General features: G+C 53.5%; 2 protein-coding genes across 4 annotated transcripts in view; one reads left to right on the forward strand and one right to left on the reverse strand.

The window, feature by feature from the left end:
* LOC111146130 (serine/threonine/tyrosine interacting like 1) overlaps positions 1–8,662 on the reverse strand; it is a 60,177-nt gene extending 51,515 nt beyond the window's left edge. Inside the window, exon 1 of the mRNA XM_022501535.1 lies at positions 8,618–8,662. The gene's annotated coding sequence lies outside the window, so the exon portion shown is untranslated. The remainder of the gene's footprint in view (positions 1–8,617) is intronic.
* Positions 8,663–8,873: 211 nt separating this feature from the next.
* LOC111145638 (malate dehydrogenase 2) lies at positions 8,874–24,934 on the forward strand. 3 transcript variants are annotated; one of them, XM_022500684.1, is made up of 9 exons: positions 8,874–9,050; positions 15,238–15,406; positions 16,645–16,728; positions 17,209–17,318; positions 18,464–18,589; positions 21,345–21,422; positions 22,677–22,776; positions 23,116–23,267; positions 24,623–24,934. In XM_022500684.1, exons 1-9 carry the CDS (start codon positions 8,985–8,987, stop codon positions 24,752–24,754), a joined length of 1,017 nt encoding a protein of 338 aa, XP_022356392.1. In that variant the 5' UTR covers positions 8,874–8,984; the 3' UTR covers positions 24,755–24,934. The 3 variants fall into 3 exon arrangements, with proteins under 3 accessions (XP_022356392.1, XP_022356394.1, XP_022356393.1); XM_022500685.1 differs by having other exon boundaries at positions 8,885–9,050; positions 15,238–15,399; positions 16,665–16,728; XM_022500686.1 differs by lacking the exon at positions 18,464–18,589.
* Positions 24,935–25,202: the final 268 nt, after the last annotated feature.

The raw sequence follows: 25,202 nt of genomic DNA on the forward strand, positions 1-25,202 counted from the left end.
GACTAAGGTACTGTCCTCTCTCTCGGAGAATGTCATACTTCCCAATTATACTTCTTGCTTCCGGTTTTCTCCCTAAAATCTAATCTTTACGTGGCTGCCACCATCCGACATTACTGCACTCATTGGTTTGCTTATCATCAATCTTTTCCCACTGGAATGTATGGATCACAAGGACAGGGACCTTGTCCTCCTTGTTCACAGTATCCCCACCCAGTGCCCAGGATTTCTGGTGCACAATAACACTCAATAAGCATGCACGGAATGAGTGAATCGTTCGTCACCATTCCTGCCTTCTTCACTGATGCGGCCACCTTGACTTGATGCCACACCCACCAATGCCCTGGTGGACTGTACCTAAGGACCTCCCCACTCCCACCTCAGTCAGATCCCAGATCCTCTTGTCTCTGAAAGAAAGCCCAATGCTCAGGGCATTTGGGAGACAGCGGGTCGAGGAGAGAGGACGAGCTTTGGACCTAGTCCTAGAGCTTGCGTAAGCCAACCTAAATGCTGGCTCCTCATCTATCCCATCCATAGCTCAGAGCCCATCATCAAACTCCCGCCTGCTTTATCCCCACTGCAGCCTCCATCTCTTTATTCACTGGGGGGGGGGGGGGGGGGGGGGGGGGGGATTGTCTTCAGGCATCCAGGGGTAAAGCCAGCCCCAGGGACCAACTCCTCCAGGCGTCTCTCCTTCCCAGGCAAGGACAGCCCTCACCTGCTGATAAAGGAGAACAGTTCCTAAATGGAACAGCACAGTCCTGAGAGAGGACGCAGCCCTGTGAGCAGAGATTGGGGCGCTGCTAGCCTGGGCAGGTGGAGGACGGAGTGCTCACCCCCCTCTCTTAGAGCTACTCCAAACTCTACAAGGTTTCAGATTTTCCTGGCTTTGAGCTTCTACACAGACCATTAAACTAATATTGACAAGTTTCTGCCAAAGGTACTTTCCTTAGTGAGCTCCGTGAAGCCAATTTAATTCCTTGATTTCATATTTCACCATTAACCCATTCCGACTTTTTTACTTTCAATTTTGTTTGGCCAAAATCAGTTTCCCCAAGCTCAAGTCTTTTTCTTGTGTGAATTTTACAAGAAAGATTTGATGCCTTAGGGACACGTGGGTGGCTCAGTGGGTTAAGTGTCTGCCTTCAGCTCAGGTCATGATCTCAGGGTCCTGGGATTAAATCCCACAACAGGCTCCTTGCTCAGCGAGGAAGCCTGCTTTTCCCCCTGCTTGTGCACTCGCACTCTCTCTGCCAAATAATCTTAAAAAAGAAAAGAGGGGGAAAAAAAGATTTGACTCCTCAATCAGATTTTCACGCTAGCAGCATTGATCTGGCGTAGTTTCTGCCACTGTTTCATACGTAGCGATTTTCCTAGTGACCTGTTCAAAACAGTAGCATCAAAATGGCAAGTTGAGGATATCTCCCTGCGGATTCTTTGAGCACAGATGGCACTCGGAGACTTTCAGGAGGGGTTCAGTGCGATGCTCCTTGGAGGTGAATGGGGAAGGCAGATGGGAAGAGAGGCCAGAGGGAGCACTTTGAAGATCTGGCATCTTGGGGTCAGAGAGACCGACCTTCCTATGAACTGACCAGTCTGGGAAATCCACACAGCTTTTTGGATGGCAAGCAAAGCCGCGAACTCTATCGGGAGAGCCAGGGGCCAGCAGCAGCCTGGTCCTTGCATACTGGACATCCACTGGTAGGAAAGTTCTTCACCCTCCCCTGCAGGGACCTGGCCTATCTCCAAACCAGGAGGTTTGTGTGTGGCTGTCAGCCCAAAGCTGTCTGGATGCAGCTGGGCTGCTGAACGCAACTCCAGTGAGAACACATGTCTCTATTTGGGGAACACAAGCCAACCAGGGAAGGGATGTTTCCTTAAGGGTCATCACGGCTGGAAATGAAGCTGGAAACTGGCCAGACCCAGCCCTTCTTCTCTCCCTGGCCTTGACCAACACATGAGGCCTTCCATTCTAACTGATGGCACAGCTGTCAGAGGCCAGGCCTCCCATCAGGCCTCTCAAAGGACTTCCAGGACAGAGAGTCTGATCTGCTGCTCAGCCACAGGCAGTCTGGGCGGACACAGCTGATGGCCATTTGCTTCCGGTGGAGAGGAGAGGCACAATGCTCCTGGAGAAGCCAGGCCGGAAGCTTTACTTTGGGCTCTGGGCTCAGACTGAGCAGGGACCAGGGGACTGCACAGACAGGGTTCAGGATCCAGAGATAACCCCACTATGCCCTGGCTCTCTGTATGAAGCAGAGGCTGGGCCAAGACGGCCAAAGCTTAATACAGTGACAGACTTCAACACACTCGCCTGAAAAGGGAGACAGTTGACACGGGAGTCTACTGGAAAGGCTGTCGGAAGGTTATGTCGAGATAACCGACACCAACTGTCCGGCGCGGGCGGGAGCTTAGGAAACAGGTAATCCTTTACTTCTACCCTAGCTCTCTCCTCCCAGCTTCGCCCAGCAGCCTCGGATAGCTACAAATCCCACAGAGAGCGAGCACCATTCGGAGACTCTTAGGCCAAGGAGCAGAGCAGGAGCTGGCCACATTTGTAAGTGGAGGGAGCTCCGGCTGCTGCCTGAAGGGCAGGCTCCCCCAGGGATCTGGGATCCTGGGATCCAGCCGACACCTTCCTTGTGGCCTGAACCTTGGCAAAGCGAGAGGACACAGCTGCAGGCTAGAGCACCCCGGAGCTGTGGAGGTCAGAAGTGGTCTCGCTATCAGTCTCTCGGTGCAGAGGAGCACCTGACCCATTGTTTGGGATTGCTAGTATCTCTGGATTTCAGAAGCAACAGGTTTGGGCCAGAGGCCCAGACCCAGGCGCTCCCCCATCCCTGTCCCTTGTCTTCTATCTTGCCTTTGCTTCCATGTCCCCAAACCTAGGCGCACTACCCACCTGAGAAGGAGCCCTGCAGTCCTGGGAGAGTGTGTCCATGCAGTTCACCTGGCAGGCACAGGGGCCGGTCAGCTGTAACGTGGTCTCCCAAAAGCTGGGACCATGACATCTGGTCTCACCTCCTCCAACTCTGCCCGCAGTACTTGCTTCCCCTCTGTGCCTTGATCAGACTCAGGCCACACCCTCCGCTCCCCTGACACAGATCCTCAGCCCGGACCAGCCTCTGGACTTGGCTTTGCTCCAAGTTCCCTGACCTCAGACCCATCTGGGAGACCAAAGGCTCTGGTCCTGACCCCAATCTGCCGCCCTCAGCAACTCTCCGCTCTTGGGAGCTCCTCGCTGGTGCTTCCTGCTGCCTCTGCCCCTGCTAGGCCACCACTTCCCACTTGTTCTGCTGGAATGTATCTCGGAAGTCAAATCCTTGGGCTTCCGGCAGGCACAAGCCACAACGTGGCTATTTAAAGCTATTTACCCAAATACGGTTCCATTTTAAAATATCCTAGAGCACCTAGAGAAAAATAAAACTCCTGTGCAAGGTGGAATGATTACCACCTTTCTGACTTTTCACTAGCTCCAAGGATCTGAAAGAAGAGGTTTAAAATATCACTTTAAAATATCACTCTTATTACTCTTCCGCAGAGAAGACATCCAGACGGCCAACAGACCCATGAAAAAGTGCTCCACCTCACTTGGCATCAGGGAAATACAAATCAAAACCACAGTGAGATACCAGCTCACACCAGTCAGAATGGCTAAAATTAACCAGTCAGGAAACGAGAGATGTTGGCGAGGATGTGGAGAAAGGGGAGCCCTCCTACACTGTTGGTGGGAAGGCAAGCTGGTGCAGCCACTCTGGAAAACAGCATGGAGGTTCCTCAGAAAGTTGAAAATAGAGCTACCCTACCACCCAGCAATCGCATTACTGGGTATTTATCCTAAAGATGCAAACATAGTGATCTGAAGGGGCACGTGCACCCAAATGTTTATAGCAACAATGTCCACAATAGCCAAACTATGGAAAGAACCTAGATGTCCATCAACAGATGAATGGATAAAGAAGATGTGGTATATATATTATATATATATGTATATACACACACACATATACACACACACAATGGAATACTATGCAGCCATCAAAAGAAATGAAATCTTGCCATTTGCAACGACGTGGATGGAACTAGAGGGTAGTACGCTGAGTGAAATAAGTCAATCAGAGAAAGACAATTATCATATGATCTCTCTGATATGAGGAATTTGAGAGGCAGGGTGGGGGGTCGGGGGGGGGGGTAGGGAAGGAAAAAATGAAACGAGATGGAATCAGGAGGGAGACAAACCATAAGAGACTCTTAATCTCAGGAAACAAACTGGGTGGTGGGGGGCCAGGGATAGGGTGGCTGGGCAATGGACACTGGGGAGGGTGTGCTATGGTGAGGGCTGTGAAATGCGTAAGACTGATGATTCACACACCTGTACCCCTAGGGCAAATAATACATTGTATGTCAATAAAAATAACAAAAAAGAAAAAAAAACACATCACTTGAGTTTCGATTTTAGGGTTGAAGATAAGGTAGGTTAGCATATACCAGCATCTGGGGCACCTGGGTGGCTCAGTGGGTTAAGCCTCTGCCTTCGGCTCAGGTCATGATCTCAGGGTCCTGGGATCGAGCCCCGCATCGGGCTCTCTGCTCAGCGGGGAGCCTGCTTCCCCCTCTCTCTCTCTGCCTGCCTCTCTGCCTACTTGTGATCTCTGTCAAATAAATAAATAAAATCTTTAAAAAAAAAAAAAAAAGCATATACCGGCATCGCAGCAAGAACAGGATAGTCTGTAACCGTGGTCCAAGCTTACTGTAAGGCACAAAGCGGTCAGCAGATGTGGGGTGTATGGCTTGCATATGTGCAGAGTAGGGCAAGGAGGGGGTTGGTGTACTCACATGTGTGTACAAAAATATATCAGAACAGACAAAAATGAAACTATGGGGATAGGAATCAGGAAGTAGCAGTCCTGGGGGACTGCTGGAAAGGAGCATGAAGGAACTTTCTGGAACAATGAAAATGTCCTAGATTGTTTTGGGGGGCGGTGGTTAACGCCGTAAATTGTCAAAACCATCCAACTGAACACTTAAGATCCGTATACTGTATTGTATGTAAACTATGTTGCCATAAAAAGGAATCCCAGGTAGATCCAGGTGCCTCTGTGTTCACGGCTACGAGTATGCAGGTGTGTGTGGATAGGAGCCTGTGTGTGTAGCCCTACCTGCGCACGGATGACCTTGGTGTGGGGTCTAGGCTGTGGGAACCATGTGGACTTGGACACAGAAAGTACACACTGCAGAATTCAGCTCGGCCTCCACAGCTACCAGCAAATGTCTGTCTCGCTGCTCATCTGCCCAGAATTTTCCCAATTGCTCTAACTATTATCCAAACCTCCTCAGCCCTCCTTGGGTCCCCATGGAGCAACTTCTCTCATTTCCTGGTTCTTGCTTGGGAAGGGTAAGGCCCCTGAGTGTGAACCGCCCTCCTCGGCGAGCTGTCCCTGGGGGTGGTAGGGGTGAGGGGGACTTCATGCTTCCTCCTGGAATCCTCTGACCTCATCCTCTCCCACCTAAACCTTCTCTCCTTTCGGCAATCTCAAAGCTTTCTCTCTCCATTAGCATCCTTCTGAATTCCAGCACTCACAAGCCTTAGCTTTCTTGAAACAATTCATGAAACCAGAAAACCCTCCGAATAGCTTGGCCTGTGCCCCCTGGAGCTAGTGTAGGCAGAGAGGCTGGTGCTGGAAAAGTCTGAGGCTGGCTACCTGGAGAGGCAGATGCATTTGAAATGCCCTGCACCACACACCCCCAAGATTGTTGGGGCAAAGGAGACATAAGTGTTTCCTGTAGATCAAATACGGGCAAAAGAGGCAGTCAACCAGAAGCCATTGTAAAGAGACTTTGCCCAAGACTTGCCACCTGGGGGAACTATCGGTCAACTGCAGGTAGTACAGAATTCCAGAAACCAGGGGCTGAAGGAACAATGGAAAGCAGCGAGACTGGGGCATCACCACCTAGGTCAAAGGTACCACACCCCAAAAGCACCACATGGAGGGGATCAACTACAAACTCCTGTCCGGCTCAGAATACTAATTCCACATGACAGGGGCAACTTGCCTCCCCCCATCTCTACTCCTACAACCTCTAAGGCTCCGAAGCCACAGTCTAACAGGAGAGGAGAGGCTGTGAGGAAGCAAGATGGGGAAATGGAGAAGCCCAGCACCTTCCCCTCCAAGAGTAGGAGCCTAAAGCAAGCTTGAGAGGGGAAGAGAAGTTTTGACACTGAATCAAGTTTAGATTTGACAACTAATGTAAACTGGACATTGAGGCAATTACAACGAGTCTGTTCTCATGCTTCAGTGTGACCCAAGAACAAGCAAAGAAATAAAGCAAGAATGCGTGGGAAGATGACAAAGCCATTTTAGGACTGCAAGGGGCTTCCTAAACATGTTCAGTGTTAAGTACACATGCAAAGCAGAGAGTCAGTGCTTAATACAGTAGCTGTTAATACGGTTATGAACCATCTTGGGATGGAAAGGGAAGCAGCTGGGAACTGAATGTGAGGCTGGTTTTCCTAACAGTCAAGTTGTTTCGGGTGGCCTCAGTAGAGCACTTGGCAGGGATGGGGAAGGACTTGAACCCCCGGTGCTGGGAGTGAGCCTGAGAATCTAGGATTCTCCTCTATCTCATGGCCTCCCCTCTCCCCTTTACAAAGATGCCTTCATCCCTACCCTCTCTCCGGCATTCAGTCCCACATTTCATGTTGGAGTAACTCCCCATCTGCCCACTGGTAGTTCTATGTGGACAACTCACCATCACTTCCAATTCAAACCATGTAAACGGAACTCTTTACCTTTTCCTCCAGCCAGCTCTCCTTCCCCACATCCCCAAATCCCATTTCTACATGTAGATAACTTCTCTCAGCCTGATGTTCTTCATCCCTTACGTTCATTGCTTAAACCCAGATAGGCACAGACGAATCAATTCTCTCCTGGAGACTGCTTGCTCATTTGCCCTACTCCCTCCATTTCTATGGCCACCATCATAACTCAGGTCTTTATCTCCTAAGACAGCCTCCGGAACAATCTCCCTGCCCTCCATATCTTTCCACTGGAAGCCTTGGCATACCAAGGTCAATCCAATCTTCCTCATAGACCCGGTGGCCTCATAAAGACCTTTGATAAACACTTGCTGCCCCAGGAATAAAATACAAACTTCTCAGTGAACCTTTGGAGTCCTGCATGCCCTGCTTTGGCCAGCCTTATCTAAAACTATCCAACTCTTCCAAAACAGAGACCCACTATCGGCCCAGTGCTGTGGCTGGAGAATAAAGACGCAGAGAGGACAGACATATCTGACCACAAGAACTCTCAGTTCCAGTGATCTGATGCAGGGTAAGTGATGTACCAGAGAACAGTGTTAAGATAAAGGACACTGCTCCTCTGCATGTCCCCAACTCCCAGAGAGGATCTGTTCACCATCCATAGACTTGGGTTTTTCCACCCCCAGGTTTGACTTTGGGCTCTTCTTTCTCATCTAAACACTTGAACTCCCATGCCCAGGTGAGGATCTCTTCCTCCTCCAGCTGAATGGTCCCCCGGAGTAACTCCTTCCTGAATGTCTCTGCCTCCATGTTTCATCCTGAGGTGCTGCTCACATGGCCCCCACCCCAAATGTGGATTAGATGCACCTCCTGGGGCTCCTGGATGGCTCAGTGGGTTGGGCCTCTGCCTTCGGCTCTGGTCGTGATCTCAGGGTCCTTGGATGGAGCCCTGCGCATCGGGCTCTCTGCTCACCGGGGTTAAACCCGCTTCCCCCTCTCTCTCTGCCTGCTTCTCTGCCTACTTGTGACCTCTGTGTGTCAAATAAATAAATAAAATCTTAAAAAAAAAAAATTCATCTCCTTTCGTTCCCACCACAGCTCTTAACTTTCCTAGGGTTGCCCCTATCATGCTGCCTGCAACACAGGTCTCCCCCGCATAGACTCAGCTCCTTAAAAGGCAGAAAATGGGGCAGATCTTGTGAAACCACCAGCCTGCTGCACACTCATCTGCCCCACCTGCCTGAACTCCTTGAGAAATTCGGTATTTCCAGAAAATTGCTGAGATGGGGGAACGAAGCTTCTAATTCAACTTGTAAATGTAAACGTAAACGATACATTCCTTGTGAGCTAGAACCGCAGCTTTACGTTCCACCCGGATAAACTCAACAAATCCGCTTAACGGGGGCTCAGCCCCAGTTCCTTCGCACCTAAAGCTGCAACAATGTGGCTTGAGGAGCAGGGCCCGGGGGACCATGCAAGTTACCACCTTGATACCAGGTTGCTGCTCTCCCGCAAACTCGTGGAGCGGCCCTCAGTGCTGTGTCCGCCATTCTTAATGGCGGGGTCTGTGAAGGTCCTGTGCCCCTTGAGGGGCGAGGGCCCTGGCTGCTGGGCTGTGTGGGGTGGGAGGATGGGGGGGCGCTTTGCACCGAAATGGCTGATCACAGGGGACCCCATCCTCCCACCCCACCCCCCCAAACTCAACCTCCTCTCCGCACGCTCCTTTCCAGAGCTTTCCGGAGCCAGGAGCAGGAGGGTTGGTTTGGGCTGAGGTCCAGGCCCCGGACCGCACCCACTCCGCCGGGCCTGCAGCGCGACCTTGACCTGTCTCCTTGTCAGAGCCTCTGTCTGGAGCCCCACCTGGAAACGGCTCCTCTAAGGCTCTTCCAGCCTAAATCCCGTCCTCTTCCACTGTCTCGTGCGGACTCTCCCTCCCACTCGCGACCGCGTCTCCCCCAGCGGCCGCACGGAACGCGAGACGCGCCACGACTCCGCCCGGACCGCGCTCCTGGTGCGCAGGAAGCGTCCCTGCACCTTCCTCCCCGCACAGCCCCCGAAGGACCGGATACCGCGAGATCTGGGAGGTGGGCGGGGCCGGAAGCCGGGCCACTCTCGCGAGACCCGGCGGAGCGGAGCCGGGAGGCCCGGTGCAGTGTGGAGGTCGTTGGTGTCACTTGCCAGCGGGTAGCTCCTTCGCCTGCCTTTCCGCTCCCCGCCCGCTCCAGCCATGTTCTCCGCCCTCGCCCGCCCTGCCGGCGCCGCTCTCCGCCGCAGCTTCAGCACCTCGGCCCAGGTAGGCCCGACGAGGGGCTGCCTGCGGGCGGAGGCCACGTGGATCCCCGGGCCAGCCTAGACCGCAGGGTCGTCGGGTACCGACCCGCGCCTGTGGCGCCGTGGGCCGGCCCGGATACCGGGAGGGAAGTGCCAGAGAAAGCCCGGGAGAGGGAGGGGGGACGCCCCCCGGCTCGTCCCCCCGGACCCCCCAGAGAGCCTGCACTGGGTCTGCACAACTTCAGGCTTTGGCTGTAGCGCCGAAAATAATTCACGTTTGTTTGCAACTTTCTGTAGTACTTGAGGCGACTGACCTTGTTCTTGTAGCATCCATGCAAATAGCGTGTAACTGTTAACTCCAAAGTGCAGGCGGACTGAGATACCGAGGGTGGGGAACTGGTCCAAGGTTACAGTCATTTGGCTGGAGAATTAAAAGTCCGCTGTCCTGGCCCCTGTCCGTGGGGGTTGGATAACCAAGCTTTCCCTCTAAGAACGAGAAGACGCCGCCTCCTCTTCAGGACCCTTTTGTAGGATCCTGCTTGCGGTGGGCGGACTGGGCCTGCCCCCAGGTGTGGTGACTGTGCAGGGCTTCTGGGAGTGCTCGAGCCTAAGCTATTTTTAGGCACCATAAGGATGGTGGTTTTCTAACTCCGGTGTGTGTTAGAATCACCTGAAAGCTGATGAGGAACCGCCCCGGGTGCATGGAAGGAGGGTAGGACCTGCCCCCTTTTACATGTCCACCAGGTGCCCCGGTGATTCTAATAGAACTAAAGTTTGCGAACCCACATTGCCTCTTTAAGTATCACACCCAGGAGGGAGTTGATTAGTAAAGGAGAGTCCAGATTTCTGTTTTAGGTTCTGTTCTTCAGATCAGTTTCCTGTTTATAAGATTCATTTGAAAAAGAAGTACACAAGAGCACCGAGTATCCACGCTCGCCCTGCTCCTGCTGGGCGCTGCAGGAGAGACCAAGATGAGTAAGGAGCGGCACTTGAGAGAGGACCCAACTTAGGACAGGTGGAGGTGCCGAAGGCTGATGCTGAGGAGTGGGGGAAGGAAGGGAACTGATCTCGGGTAAGATTGTGGGATTTGCTGAGGGACGGTTGGATGACGGGGACCAGAATGAAGGACACGAAGACGTCGGGCTTTGAAATTGCTGGGATGGGAAAGGCTGTTGGAGGAGAGTGGGTTTGGGTAGGGGGAGGATATTAGGAGCTCAGTTTGAGATGTTAAGTTTAAAATGCATATGGGACATACAGGTGGTGATACTGAGAAGGAACTGGAGTAAGTCAGAATGATGAGATTGAGCGAAATAAGTACGTTGGTCTAGAGACTTTGGATCCTGTATCCTTTTTTTTTTTTTTTTTTTTTTTAAAGAGAGTCGGGGAGGGGGAGAGGTAGAGGGAGAAGGAATCTTATGCAGAGCCCATACCTAGTGCAGAGTCTGGGGCTCAATCCCACAGCCCTGAGATCACGACCCAAGTGGGAATCAAGAGGCTTAACTGACCAAGCCACCTAGGTGCTCCTGAATCTGGTATCCTTAAGAGTAAAAATGTAGGGTCACCTAGGTGGCTCAGTGGATTAAAGCGTCTGTCTTCAGCTCAGGTCATGATCCCAGGGTCCTGGGATGAGTCCCACATTGGGCTCTCTGCTCAGCAGAGGAGCCTGCTTCCTCCTCTCTCTGCCTGCTTGTGATCTCCTTCTGTCAAATAAATAAATTAAATTTTTTTAAAAAAAGGAGTAAAAATGTATCAAGAGCATGGCCTCGATATATTTATTTCTATGGGTGTATACTAATGTATATGTTATAACACAAGAAATAGAACTTTAAAAGCAAACCATAATAGACTTACATTGTAAAGCAAACTTAGAAATGAGGGAAGTGTTACCCCTTTGCAGAAGTTGCTGAGTGTGTGCTGTTGACAACCAACTCCTCAATGCAGAGAAGATCTGCAGGTTTGGAGATTGGTCTTCTGCAAAGAGATCATAAGTTAATCTCCGCAGTACCACAGATTCTGTCTACACTGTGAAGATTCCACCCCTGAAGGGCTGTGTTTTTATCCATATTAACGAAATAGATGAAACTTTGTAATATACAAATAATGACGTCACCTCAACACAAAGCAACAGAATGAGTGAGGAGGTCACCTTAGGTATTGTAAGGGACTGATTTACTTAAAGACCCTGGTGAGGTCATCAAGTCAGTCTCTCTCCGTTCTTTCTTTCCTTTTCTTCCATTCCTTTCCTTTCCTTCTCTTTCTTTTTTTCTTTCTTTCCCTTTCCCTTCTTTGCTCCCTCTTTCTTTTTCTTTCTTTCTTCCCTCCCTCCATCCCTCTTCCTTTCTTTCTTTTCTTCCTTTTCTTCTCTCTCTCCGATGTTGGGCTCCGCAGTGGAACCTTGGAAGTCAGGCTGAGTAATCTGGCCATAAGAGACTTCAAGGAGATTTTTCAGTAAGGAAATTAAATGATTAAAAGTTAATTTTCAGAAAGATGGTTTTGAGGTAGAGCCGTAGATAATAGAATGGGAACAGAAGGTAAGGGGGAGCTTGGGAAGATGTTTGAGATGTCAGGTTTTCCATGTCCTAACTGGGTGTCTCTGATAAGGGAAGAGGCAGGAAATGGTTCTAAGGGTTTGAATTTGGGAGAACACCGGTCCTATTTGGGAACAGGGTGGGAGAGGTAGAAAGCATACATTTATTTAGACAGTTAGGTTTATGGGACTACTGGAGTGCCTAACAGAGCTGGGAATGTGAGAGTTGGAATTGGAGGTCCCTAGGAATAGAGACAAGATGTGAGTGATGACTGACGATCTAGAAGTAGAGATTGCCAGACCTCAGTTCTGGGTTGATCTGGCTAGTTAAGTTTTCTGGGAAGTCAAGGGTCCCCATTTATAGCACCAATTTAAAAAAAAAAAAAAAAGTCAAAACTGAAGTCAAGATTTTTGGTTTTATTTGCTTTTAGAGTTTACCTTTTTTTTTTTTTTTTTAAGATTTTTTTTTAATTTATTTATTTGACAGACAGAGATTACAAGTAGGCAGAGAGGCAGGCAGAGAGAGAGGAGGAAGCAGGCTCCCCGCTGAGCAGAGAGCCCGATGTGGGGCTCGATCCCGGGACTCTGAGATCGTGACCTGAGCCGAAGGCAGAGGCTTTAACCCACTGAGCCACCCAGGCACCCCTAGAGTTTACCTTTCTTAAGCAGATGCCACAGCTTGGGTTTTGTTTGGGCTTTGGTTTCAGGGTTTGATAACCAAAGTCCGTTATTACTAGGGGCCGTTGCTATAGAATACAGTCTATGGTGAGAGTCTAGGGACCCAAAGCAGATGGCTGCCCAAGAGGACACATGTGGGACTTTGGGTTCTTGTCCCCGTTGTTAGTCTGTCTCCTTCCCTGGCAGCTATCTGCTGGCCCAGATAGCTCCCTTCTCGGTTCGTAAGGTTAGGGTACAAATAAGCTCACTGAGGACAGTTTTGTTTGGGCCTTGAGTGAGCCCTAATGGGAAAGGGTACCTTTTGTATAATGAGAATGAGCTGTAGGGCATGGCTTAGACTAGATGGGGTTTTTTTAAGCCCAAATTGAAGGGTCAAGTTGCCTGTGTTTGGCTTGTATCCCACATCATCATTTGCTATCTTTTGGGGCCCAGGTGTATTACAACTTCTGTGCCTCAGTTCCTGATCTGTAAAATGAGTCAGTCAATACTGCTTAATGGCATTCTGAGGGTCAGATAAGGAAAGACCTAGCTCAGTTCCAGCTACAGGACGGATTGACAAATGGCCCTTGGCTACCGTTTTGCTTCTGGTATTCCCAGTAGATAATGTTGCTAGGTGGCGTGAGTTTCAGGTGAAGTTCTACTGTATAATAAATTCTGCCCCTCGTGAGAAAGGTTACCAGGAGGCAGTCATTGACTTAGTTGTTGGAAATGGATGGGGTGGGGGTGGTGGTAAGCCCCATTTGGTCACCATCCTTCACAGACTCCTCTTCCTCCCTAAATGCTGGTGTTCACAGGGCTCTGTCCCTGGTGCTCCTGTCACTGTGTTCCCCTTTGTGCTTTCTGGGGCTACGAGTAATCTCAGTGCAGATGCATAGCGCCTCCAGACCAAGCCTTTAGCCTACTGGCACATGTGTGCCTGGATGTTTCAAGGGGCTCAAACCCAGCACGCAAAATGAGACTCATTATCCTTTCTCCCAGACCCCTTACCCCTCCTCAGTTCCCTATCTTGCTTAAAGGCAATGTTGTCCACTCAGGCGGGCAAGTTGTCATCCCAGGTTCCTCTCTCCACTCACCATCTGGATGGAAGTGGAAGGGGGTGACCGAATCCTTTGTAGCCTGCCCATCCTTGCTTGCCTGGATCCCACCCTTGAGTCATGCTTGGACTATTGCAGTAGTCTCCCTGCCTCCATTGGATATTCCAGGCCGTCTTCCATTCTGCCTCATACCTTTTTAAAACACTGGGGTGCCTGGGTGGCTCAGTCAGTTAAGTGACTGCCTTCAGGTCAGGTCATGATCCCAGGATCCTGGGATCCAGCCCCACAGGGGGCTCCCTGCTCAAGGGGGAGCCTGCTTCTCCCTCTGCTGCTCCCCCTACCTGTGCTCTCGCACGCGCTGTCAAATAAATAAAAATAAAATCTTTTAAAAATAAATAAATAATAAAATGCAGTTCTGGACACGTTTTTCCCAGCTTCTAAGGTTTTTCACCATTCCCTGTTGCCCAGAAGAATCAGATAGAGTCTGCTAGGCTCTTAGCTTCGGCCCTACCTTCTTCCTTCCTCCATGTGCATCCAGCAACGCCCAAGCCATAGGGGACCGCTTCCCTTCGCTGGGCCATACTCCACAGCTCCTCCCCCTGGCATCCGTCTGGTAAACTGCTGCTCCTTCAAAGCCCCCTCTCACACTCTCTCTCCTAGTGTCTCCCTCCGTGGCACTTGTCACGCTAGATGCTGTTTTTTGGTGTGCACGCCTTCCGGTTCGCAGGTCTTGTTGGCGCTGGCAAGTCAGTGTGGCGTGTGGCAGGTAGGAAGTCCGTGCCTGTTGAATTGGAGGTGAGCCTTAAACATGAGTAAGCAGCCCCTTTTGGAAGACAGTCTGGCACTTTCTCAGAGATTAAACGTGGAGTTGCCCCGTGACTCCTCAGTCCCACTCCTTGGTATAAGAAAAAGAAGGGGATTAAGCGGTTGCTGGTCATTAGATGTGCTTAGCTCTGGAGTGGCTGTTGTCTTTAGACTTTAGCTCCACTAAGGGGACCAATAAACTGACAGAAACCCTGCTAGCTCCAGCCTTCTAGATGCTAGCAAGGCAGTCGAGTCTCTCAGCTATCACTTCTTTTTTTTTTAAGATTTTATTTATTTATTTGCTAGAGAGAGAGAAAGAGAGAGCAAGCACAGGCAGGCAGAGAGGCGGCAGAGGGAGAGGCAGGCTCCCCGCCGAGCAAGGAGCCGGATGTGGGACTCGATCCCAGGACACTGGGATCATGACCTGAGCCGAAGGCAGCCGCTTAACCAGCTGAGCCACCCAGGCGTCCCTCAGCTGTCACGTTTTAACCCTTCCTGCAGCTGACATGCCCAGAGCCACCTGCTGCTTGTTCCGCCGGGCGTGGTGTGGGGCCGCAGTGATTCTCAGACTCCAGCCAGTGCCGGAGTCACCCGGAAATCGGGCTGGAAACACAGGCCTGAGCCCTGTCCTGCTTCAAGGAGCCTGGCTCTCTGTGGGCTTTGTCAGCCCGGTGGGTGATCCTGATAGACCCAGAGTGTGGGGCACGGGTGCCGAGGCTGCAGATCCGACTGAACTGCGGGGGAGGGAGCCTTCCGAAACGTGCATCCCTCCTGATGCTCCGTGCACCCCCCATCAGCTCCCTGTCCCCCGCCAGAGCCAGCAGGGCTCGTCCCGTTCCTGCTTCCCCACGTGACCAGCCTGTCAATAGGTGCCCGGTATGGTTGTTTCTAGTTTTTAAAACTGCAGGTTGAAGGGAAGGTTGCCTGAGTAAAGCTTGTTCATCTTTCTGGCGGTGTTTGCGGTAGGACCCTGACTGTCGCAACGTCTGTGGACGTAGTTCCCTGTTTCCCGGAGACAAGCCTCTCCGCTTCAGAAGGAAACTTGGACCTTCGGACCAGGCACCAGGGCAATAAAAGAGACCTAGTGCGGTGTATTTTATAGGCTCTTATGTGACTACTTCTAATACTGATTCTGTATTGAGTCCTTTCTCTGTGTTTCTTTTTAGAAAAATGCTAAAGTGGCTGTGCTGGGGGCTTCTGGAGGAATCGGGCAGCCCCTGGCGCTTCTCCTCAAGAACAGTCCCTTAGTGAGCCGCCTGACCCTCTACGATATCGCTCATACGCCCGGAGTGGCCGCAGATCTGAGCCACATCGAGACCAGAGCGACTGTGAAAGGTACCAGACACGCTGATCCTGGAGACTTTGTTCCCCTTCTCCCCAGTACACCAGAGTCCAAGCGATAGGACATGGTTCTTCAGTGGAAGTAGATCAGAGACGCGGTTTCCACGTTCATCGTGGAGTTGAATTCACGAATGACTATGTCTTTCTGGACTTGAGCCTGTAAAGATGTAAATAGGGTCTTTCAGAAAAACAGAGGTGGTCTAATCTTCCCGTTTTTAGTTTTTTTCTCATGTGAAAAGTAATAGGATGGGGAAGGGGAACTTTCGGGGACTTCCGGAGTTGGGGGGCCGTAGGATGCTGTCCCCGTGGGCTGCACGTTGCCTTCATGTGCCGTGGGCCAGCCCTCCTGTCACCCTGGGCTCCTCTCCCAGCTTCTCAGAAACACAGCCTTCTTTGGGAAATCTGCTCTTCCTGTAAAGTCCCAGATTGCGGGCCAGAGAGGTATAGTAATTCCCATCTCTGCTGCTGGTGTATGGGATTGCCCCGCGTGACAGTATCCACATGCGTCTTCCGCCGGCGGCCACAACTCAGGAGGTCAGCTGTCAGCTGTCAGCTGGGACGTTTATGTGCCTTCCGTAGTCTCTGAATTTGTTTGCTCGTTTTCTTTTGGAGCTTCTGAAAGCTCCCGCGATAAGAGAAAACCCTACATCAAAACAAATTTTGGTCATTGGAGCAAATTTCCCTTGCAACCTTTGAAAATGGACCTTTTCCCCCTCAGATGATAGGGATAACGAAAGAGATATCAGTACTAGATGTATTACTTTAGCAGCACCATGATTTTCTCGTGGGGCTTTGGTATGTCTTACGATCTGACCCCACCGAGATGGAGCTTTTGTTAGGACTGGGCGGTGGTGGGGGGAGAAGGAATAAGCCGCTCTTGGACTTGGGAGCCAGGAAGACCTTACAGGTACCAGCGGGTCCAGTAGAGACAAGCAGCTGAACTTGGTTTGGTGGGGGAGGGGGTGGCGAGAGGGTTGATCCTTTCCACGGGGGTGGGACCCAGGCAGTGGGAGGCTGGAGGAAAGTGGCATGAAGGGCGGCTGGGACCGTCAGACCCGCGAGCAGCAGTGGTCAGGAAGCACTTCGCAGGTGGGCTTTGAGGCCCTTCTGGAGGCCTGGGGTTGACACTGGACCGAGCGGGGGCCGTCCTCCCCCGGCTCCCTCCCCACAGACGTCCTTGCCTCTCCAGATCAGAGAATGTGAACTTTCTCTTCTCCTGGGGCTGTGTCTAGGCTACCTCGGACCTGAGCAGCTGCCAGATTGCCTGAAAGGCTGCGATGTGGTGGTTATCCCAGCCGGAGTCCCCAGAAAACCAGGTGTGTGTTCGGAAGCCTTGCCTTGCCTCGCATCCCCCTGCCAGTCAGGTGGGGACATGGTTTTCCCTTAGACCGGACTGTGTCCGTGTCTCTGTGGCAGAGAAGAATTCCAGAGAAATCCCTTTCTTGGCCTGGCGCATGTCTGCCGTGTCTGTGCCCTGCCCGGTCTGGTGCTCTCAGGCACGCTGTCTTCCCGGAGTGCCCTTCCCCCACCCGCTGCTCGGGAGCTCTTACTGGCCCTTTTGGAGCCTCCTCAGGTCCCTCCCTCCCTGAGCTCCCTCCCCACGCTCCAGCCCCCACAAGCCTCTGTGTGAGCACTTGTCACTCTAGGCTGCTTTTCCTACAAGATAGATTGGCTTGGAAGAGGGACCCTGTCCCACTCATACTTGGCTTCCCTCTAACAACTGCCACACGGCGCTGGGCAGGCACCGGGCAGATCATCCCGTGCTTTGTGAACATCTTGATTTGGATCACTCTCAGGCATGACCCGGGATGACCTGTTCAACACCAACGCCTCCATCGTGGCCACCCTGACCGCGGCCTGCGCCCAGCATTGCCCCGAGGCCATGATCTGCATCATTTCAAATCCGGTGAGTGCCGCTGGCAGAGGCCGCTAATGCCGTTCCTGACCCCGGCAGTGAGCAGCAGGAGGGGGCGGAGGTGCTTACGGGGCCAAAATACAGTGAAGGGGCCGCAGCAGACACATCGGATGAACCAAGTGCGAATTCCAGCCTGGTTTTCCCACCACCGTGTGCCTTTGGACGCAACACTTCCCCTCTGTGTCTGTTCCCCACGCGCAACGTCCGTTGTTGAGGCCTGAACGTGGTGGCCCATTCACTTCCCTTACCCTGTTCTGCTCGGGGTCTGCAGCTCCTGGTCCCCCATCAGGCTTGCTCGGCCACCCCGGGCCCTGCTCACGGCTTTTGTGGGAGCTTCTCCTTCGAGCCCGAAAGCGCACGTGCCGCGCCCTCCCCGAGAAGACCACGGCGGCCCCCACGGCCCCCCAGCAGTCCCATGGGTTGCATTTATTCCTCGGTGCCTCCCTCCCGGGGAGGAAGCACAATGACGGTGATGTTGACTGAGGACGTGCCCGCCAGGCTGCCCCTAGAGCTTGTTCCCAGGGCCTCCGGGGAGCCGATCCCCAAGTAGCTCACCCTCGGGGCAGCCGCCAGTTTGGCTGGGACGCTCGCCTAGCACCTGACGGAAATCCCGTGGTTGTGTCCATCTTCATGATGCCCTCTCTGGGCACCGGGCGCCGTGTCAGCACTTGCTGTATATTAAGTTCCAGAACCTTCATGGCCTCAAGGAGGTGGTCGTCTCTGCTGTGAGGAAACCACTCTCCTGGGCTTAACAGGAGGTGGTTAAGGGTGGCTGAGCTGGGTCTTGTCCCCGGGGCTGGCTGAGGTCTTGGCCCCGTGCAGGGTGGTGCTGTGTCCAGGTGTCGGCCCCAGAGGGCACGGGCAGTGTCACATGGGGCCAGCCTCACCTGTTAGGGTGACAGCTTGAAGGTCACGTGCACTTCCGAACTGCGGGCCCTCGAAGGGTTGTTTGAGGAGGGGAGAGTAGGAAGTCAGCACACTGACTTGTTCCGCCGCGAGGGCCGCTTGCCCATAGAAAAAGTTATGGGGACAGTTTGGCCCCTTAGGACTTGCCGGCAGTCTGGGGCAGAGATGTTGCCGTGTGTGGCTCGTCTCAGGATGCAGGGCAAGTCACGCCTCTCTCTTGGATTTGCCAGGTGAACTCCACCATCCCAATCGCAACCGAAGTTTTCAAGAAACACGGGGCATACAATCCCAATAAAATCTTTGGGGTGACGACCCTGGACATCGTCAGAGCCAACACGTTCATTGCGGAGCTGAAGGTAAGGGCCAACTCTCGGCCGTCCGAGGCTGAGCGGTGGACATAGGAGACCAGGGGGTCTCCAGTGCTCTTGGAGGCCCCCCGTGGGGGAGAGGAGCTCTCAGGTTTTCTTGGGGGGTCCACCCAGCCCCCTGCACGGTTCAGCCACAGCCAGCGGTAGTGTTGACGCCACTCCCTCTCTGTCCCCCTGTGCGTGGGAGGGTCCAGGCTTTTACCCGGATTTCTTACTGGCTCAGCTGGGCTGTACTCTCGAAGTTCATTGCCTCTGAAAACTGGAACAGGATTCGCCTGCTAATTGGTAGAGAAGTGATAAAATCGGCAAATATGAAGTATTGGGGGTCATTCCTGAACTCCTGAGATGTCAGAATCGTTGTTCCCGGCCTGTTGTTCTGCTACAGTTGCCTCTGGCTCACTGGGCCCGTGCTGGGGGGTGGGGGCCGTGGGCACCAGCGCCGGCCCTGGCGTCCTTGGTGCCCCTCGCAGCTCGATGGTGGATCCAGCAGCACCGCTTCCTTTGGCCTGAAGCAGTGTCCCCTCTGGAGCTTCGGGCCATCTTTTTCTGCCTTTGCAGAGGAGGGGGCCAGTAGGAGCAGTTGTCCTGCACCCATAAGACCGTTGACCTTGATCTTACTGCCCGGTGCGCCAGACAGGTCCGCCCTGGAGTGGGGTGCCCTGCTCTTGTTCATGCTGCAGCCCCTCTCCGAGGGACAGGGGTCCCTTGGGACTCAAGAGCCAGCAGAATTGGATCAGCACTTGGGCGCGGGTGTGGAGGGTGGTTGAGTCAGGACAGGCTTTCCCGAGGAGCGTGCACTCCCGCTGAGTCTGAATGAGGACAGGCTGGGAGGGTGGGGCTCGGGCCTCCTGGGGCTCCCGGCCCTGCTTCCTGGGAGCCCCAGTATTCATTGTCTGGGCTCTCTGGGTGCTTCCAGCTCTTGGGGCCCAAAGCACACCATCTGCCCCGGCCTCTGTTACTGCTGCCATAAAGCTAGCTGCACACGGCTGTTTAGATGACTTAGAATTACAGAAAATGCGAAATCCCTGTCCTCTGTTGCGCCAGCCACATTTCAGATGCTCGGTGGCAACATAGGCTCCTGCATTCTCACAGACACCTCTGTGGGACGGGGCTGTCACAGACTGGGAAGTTCTGTCTACGGTGGATAAAAGGGGATCTTGGGCCCTGGGAGAGAACCTAGTGCTTGTCAAGCTTCAGTTCAGGGACGTGTCCTCTCCCTCAGGCTCTTGGGCATTCTGGAAAAACCCTGAATTGTATCAGGAATGAAAGTTGGCCCTTAAAGCTCCAGTGTCTGGAGCCTCCTTCGGTCCTCTCGGCCATATTCCGCCCCCTTGGCCACCTTCTCGGCTTTTCCGCTGATGGGATTCGTTTTCTTGACGCACCAGGCCTTTGCTCTTTCTGCTTCTTTTGCCCGGAACAGCGTTCCTTTGGCAAAGTCCTGCCTCTCCTTTCCAGATGACGTGACATCTGTCCCGGAAAGCTTCTCCCAGGCTGGTGAAGTGCTCCCCTTGCTGCCCAGGCCACCCCGTGTGGCCCTCTCAGCGCAGCACACGGAGGCGCCACTTGGGTCTGCCTCGTAATCCACAGTGAGGGTCTCAGAAGCAGGGGCAATGTCTGTCCACACCTGTGTCGCTGGTGACCAGCACGCTGCCTTGGCACGGAGGCGCCGCTGTGTGAGCGTCCTGCTCCATGGACTTGGTCCTGAGGGGTCTGCCCCCTCTCGATGCTGGGTCTCCCTTCTTGGACAAGGCGGGTTCCTAACTTGGGGCTGCTCTCTTTAGCAGCTGCGGCGTTTGGGGAAGGTGACGTCATTGGGGGACTGCTCACTTCCTCCCATAACTCCCACCAGAATTTTTCTTTTTCTTTTTTCTTTTTTTTTTTTTTTTCATTTTTTTTTGGACCAGTGGAAGAAATACCTGGTCCACAGATTTTTTGGGGGCGTTGTGCCTCCCGTTTAACAAATGAATCAGCCTCTCCTGTTAAGTCCTGACAAAGAACCATGGTATTCTGGCCCCTTACAGCTCCGTTTTATTCTGTCCTGATCACTGTTTGAGGTGACAGACTTCTCACCCCCCGGGGTTTTCTGGAATTGTTCTGAATTTTGCTCTCCAGTCAGGGGGAGGGAATTGGACTCGTTCTCTGTGACTGAGGGTGGGGACGTGAATCTGGGCTGGTGCGTGACGAATGACCTTAGCTCTAGGGAAACGACTATCCTCTGATTCTCAGAAGATACCAGACTGACGGGGACCAGTGTGGGGACCCTGCAAGGAGGCAGTATTCTGCTCCCTGTAAAGGAAGACCCCCCATAGGGACCTCACCGGGTGACCCGTACTCCTCTCCATGTTGCTCCCGCTGATGTTCCGCAGGCGGCAGGCCATGGCAGGCGATCAGCCCACAGCTGGACTCGGGCTTCTGTGGTCTCTTTGTTCTGGGTTCTGTGGATTTTTCCAGTGTTGGTGCTTTAGGAGAATATGACATAGTTTATTCTCAAAGAGCTTTAAAAATTAACAGAGCTTCAGGGGCGCCTGGGTGGCTCAGTGGGTTAAAGCTTCCGCCTTCGGCTCAGGTGATGATCTCGGGGTCCTAGGATCGAGCCCCGTATCAGGCTCCCTGCTCGGTGGGGAGCCTGCTTTCTCCTCTCTCTCTCTCTGCCTGCCTCTCTACCTACTTGTGATCTCTGTCAAATAAATAAATAAAATCTTCAAAAAAAAAATTTAACAGAGCTTCATATTTTGATGGCCAGGGTTTGGATCCTGCTCGAGTCAATGTTCCGGTCATTGGCGGCCATGCCGGGAAGACCATCATCCCCCTGATCTCGCAGGTAAGTGTGTCACCTTGCCAGGAAGCCACACCTTCCGGAGGTTCTGCCTCGAGGCACTGAAGACAGAGGGGCAAAGAACTAAGCATCTGTCATACTTTGAGAAGATTCCTGCTACAGATACAGCCCCAGCCATTGTCCAGGGTTGGGGGTGGGGCAGGCGGATTCTTGAGTGGCCTGCGGGGCTGTGGTCAGGGTCCAGCACTGCGGGGGTCCGTGCCTGTGGGAGTGAGTGTGGTCAGAAGGTGCTCACAGCGGCCAGCTCCCAGCACGCAACGAAAACTGGTGCAGGAAATCCCCCCAATTCGCAGTTGGGTCAGAGCAGGCACAGCTGCTTTATTTAAAAATGATTAGAGGGGCGCCCAGCTCGCTCCATCGGTAGAACTTGGCACCCTTGATCTCAGCTCTGTGAGTTTGAGCCCCACGCTGGGTGTAGAGATTACTTAAAATTAAAAAAAATAATAATAAATTGAGTGGAGGCAAGGTGAACACCACCGAGGATAAGATAAATTAAGTCAGTTTCTATCCCTGAGTAAAATGCACTGAGAAGGACGCAAAATATTTACGCTGTTCCTGCCAAAAGTGCGTATAACTTTATGAGAAAAGCATGGAAAAAACCTTCTGTAAAATCTAACATCGTGGAGGTTCTACAAAACAAGCAGCCAGCCCTCTTGACAAGTGTCTGGGAAGACAGGACTGCTAGGGGACCGACTGAGGTGGGCCCCTGGATGGGAACTGGGGACAGGAAAGGGACAGCAGTGAGCAAGTGGGTGACATTTGTGTAAGGTCTGTACGTAATGTATCGGTGATAACTTCCTGGTCTTCATAATTACGCCGTGGCTAACATAAGATGCTAACGTTAGGGTAAGCCGAGTGTGGGAACTCTTTGTGCTATTTTTACAACTTCTTTCTAAAATTAGTCCAAAATATTAAAAGGTCTTTTAAAATGAGTAGGGATGGGTGGTGGGTGGTGCCTGGCTGACTCTGTTGGTGGAACACGCGACTCAATCTCAGGTCGTGGGTTCAAGCCCCGCGTTGAGTGTGGAGCCTACTTTCAAAAAAAGGTGCGGCGGGGGGTAAGGGCCACGTTACAGCAAAGTTGACTTTTTCTTTAAAGCAGAGTTGGTCTCGGTTTCTGTGTCGTGGCAGTGCGGGGCGAGGGGTGGGTGTCTTCCACGAGTCGGGGGGGGTGCGAGCATGGGGTCTGGGACTGGTGGCAGCACCTGCTCACGTGGTCCCTGTGGCTTTGGCCCACAGTGCACTCCCAAGGTGGACCTTCCCCAGGACCAGCTGACGGCCGTCACGGGGCGGATCCAGGAGGCCGGCACGGAGGTGGTGAAGGCCAAAGCTGGAGCCGGTAGGTTCCCGGGGGCAGCGCCCGGGCGGGGTGCTGATGCCCGAGGCCCCGCTGCAGTTCCCAGCTGGACTGGAAAGGCCCGGGCAGGCAACGAATGCTTTTCTCGGCTTCCTGTACGTTCTCTGGCTAAGCCAGGCTGGTGGCCGGGGGCAGCCCGGCTTTGTGGAGTGGCTCGGCGCTGAGGGTCGTGCCGTCCCTGAGTTTGTTAAGTCACGAGATGCCGACCCAGAGCCCACACAGCCGACGCGGAGGGCTTTGCGGCCGCTGTGCTTAGCTGCGGGGCCGGCTGGTCCGGATCTCGTGGCCACGATGCTGCTTTGACCCGCCTGGTCCTCCTAGGCTCAGCCACCCTGTCCATGGCGTATGCCGGAGCGCGGTTTGTCTTCTCCCTGGTGGATGCGATGAACGGAAAGGAAGGCGTCGTCGAGTGTTCCTTCGTGAAGTCCCAGGAGGCAGACTGCGGCTACTTCTCCACGCCGTTACTGCTGGGGGTGCGTATCCCGGAGCCCGCGTCTCGTGACAGCGGGAGCGCTGGCCCGCTCGCTCAGAGTTCCGTTTTCCCCGGCGCGGGGATGGCGTCCCAGTGCCTGGGCCGTGCTGGGGGTTTTGAGGGTGCGTGCACGTCCCAGAATTAAGAGCAGGAAGAAAGCTCAGACTGGGGGGTGGGAAACCATTGGCCTGTGGCGCCTTCCCCACGGGTTGGCGAGCCGGCCCTCGGCTGGGTCTCTGTGTTTCTTGATGAGACGCTTGCTCTACCTCAAGGCAGCCGTGACTGTCCTGAAGGAAAGGCCTCCCTCCACCAGACCCAGAGAGGATGCTGAGCTGAGCGTTTCCTGCTTCCCTGCCCTACCGCCACGGGTTTTCTTCTGGAGCATGGTCTAGGTTGTCCCCTCAAAGTGCTGGCGTCTAGGACGGAGCCCTTCCGGTCCCGTTGCTTGGCCAGGCTGTTGGGAGGCAGCTGTCCCGTCTGGTGACTGCCGGAGTGTTCGGGAGCAGACCCCGCCGGGGCTCTCGCACACATGCCGTCTAGCCAGCTTTCCGTTTCCGACGCAGCCGCCGACATCGGGCAGAGGGGTGGTTGCCTTCATCTCCTGCCCAGAATGAAACAGTCTGGCGATGTTCCGAGCCACCCAGAAGCCCTTCCCACAGACGCCCTGATGTCCAAAGATCCCTGAGACGTGGCCCCAGGCCTCAGGGACCCCGTGGGGTGAAGAGACAGGCACTAAGCAGACTAATCCAGAACTGTGGGGTGTGGCAGGCTGTGCAGACCCTGGGGTCAGGGCAGGCTCTCTGGGGAGGCAACCGGGAAGCCTCGGCTGCTGGCGCAGACACACCCGCGTAGCCATGGGGGTGACACGGTGACAGACACCTGTTTTCCTGACGTCTCCCATCTCCCTACGTGATTACATTGGACTTGGGTGGATATTACCAACTTGGTGGCAGCTGAGAACCCGAAAGTCCGCTCCGTGTCAGGGAGAATGACATTCGGTGCTGCTGGGGATCGCGTGCTCTGTGGGCCAAGCCGCCCACGGGCGTTCTCACGGCCTCCTCGGGTGGATAGTCCACCCACTTTCTAGATAAGGAAACCACCTTGGCCGAGGTGCACGTGGACTGAGTGCCAGGGTCCGGATCGGGGGCAGCTTGCCCGAACCCCGGGCTCCGCACGCGGCTCATGCTGGGTGGCTGGACTCCTCCCTGGTAGGTGGGCCAGGCAGGGTCGTGAAGTTACGCGTCAGGTTTTCCTCAACAGCCTCGTTCGTGGAAACCTGTTGTAAAATTTATAGCATCGCAGTGATCTTTCTTAATTTTTAAACTGTCCGATTTTATCCCCTCCCGTCTCCTCCAGAAAAAGGGCATCGAGAAGAACCTGGGCATCGGCAAGATCTCCCCTTTTGAAGAGAAGATGATAGCGGAAGCCATCCCTGAGCTGAAGGCGTCCATCAAGAAGGGCGAGGAGTTCGTGAAGAACATGAAATGAGCGGGTAGCCAGCGAGTGGTCCGTCTCCCTAACTTATAAAGGCATCATGTCTCTGTAAAGCCATTTCCTGCCCCCGTGTTTGCGTTCTGTTAACCACGAGTGCCGTGCTAGTGTCACCGTCCCTTCCAAACCGCGGGTCCGTCTCTGGGCGCATCAGTAAAAGGCTTTGGTTTTCTTTTTCAAGGTCTCGGCAAGCGTGCTTTCTTCCCCGTTCAGGCTGCTTCCGAGGGGCTGTCTGGTGTCTCCGTGAACCAGAATGAGAGAGGACTTAAACATCGGGCTGGCGCATGCTGGTTTCAGCAGCAGCTTTGAGAAAGTGTGAAAAGTTGATCAGTAGCTGTCTCTCCCGACCCTGCTCTGCACCACTGCCTCCCTCAGCTGACGAGCCCGGGAAAGGCTCGGCTCCGGCCTGGTTCCTCAGTGTCCCGAGGTGACAGCTGGTGGCCCA

The sequence above is a fragment of the Enhydra lutris genome, unplaced genomic scaffold (genome assembly GCF_002288905.1).
Source record: "Enhydra lutris kenyoni isolate GAN:26980312 unplaced genomic scaffold, ASM228890v2 scaffoldscaffold13, whole genome shotgun sequence".
NCBI lineage: Eukaryota > Metazoa > Chordata > Mammalia > Carnivora > Mustelidae > Enhydra > Enhydra lutris.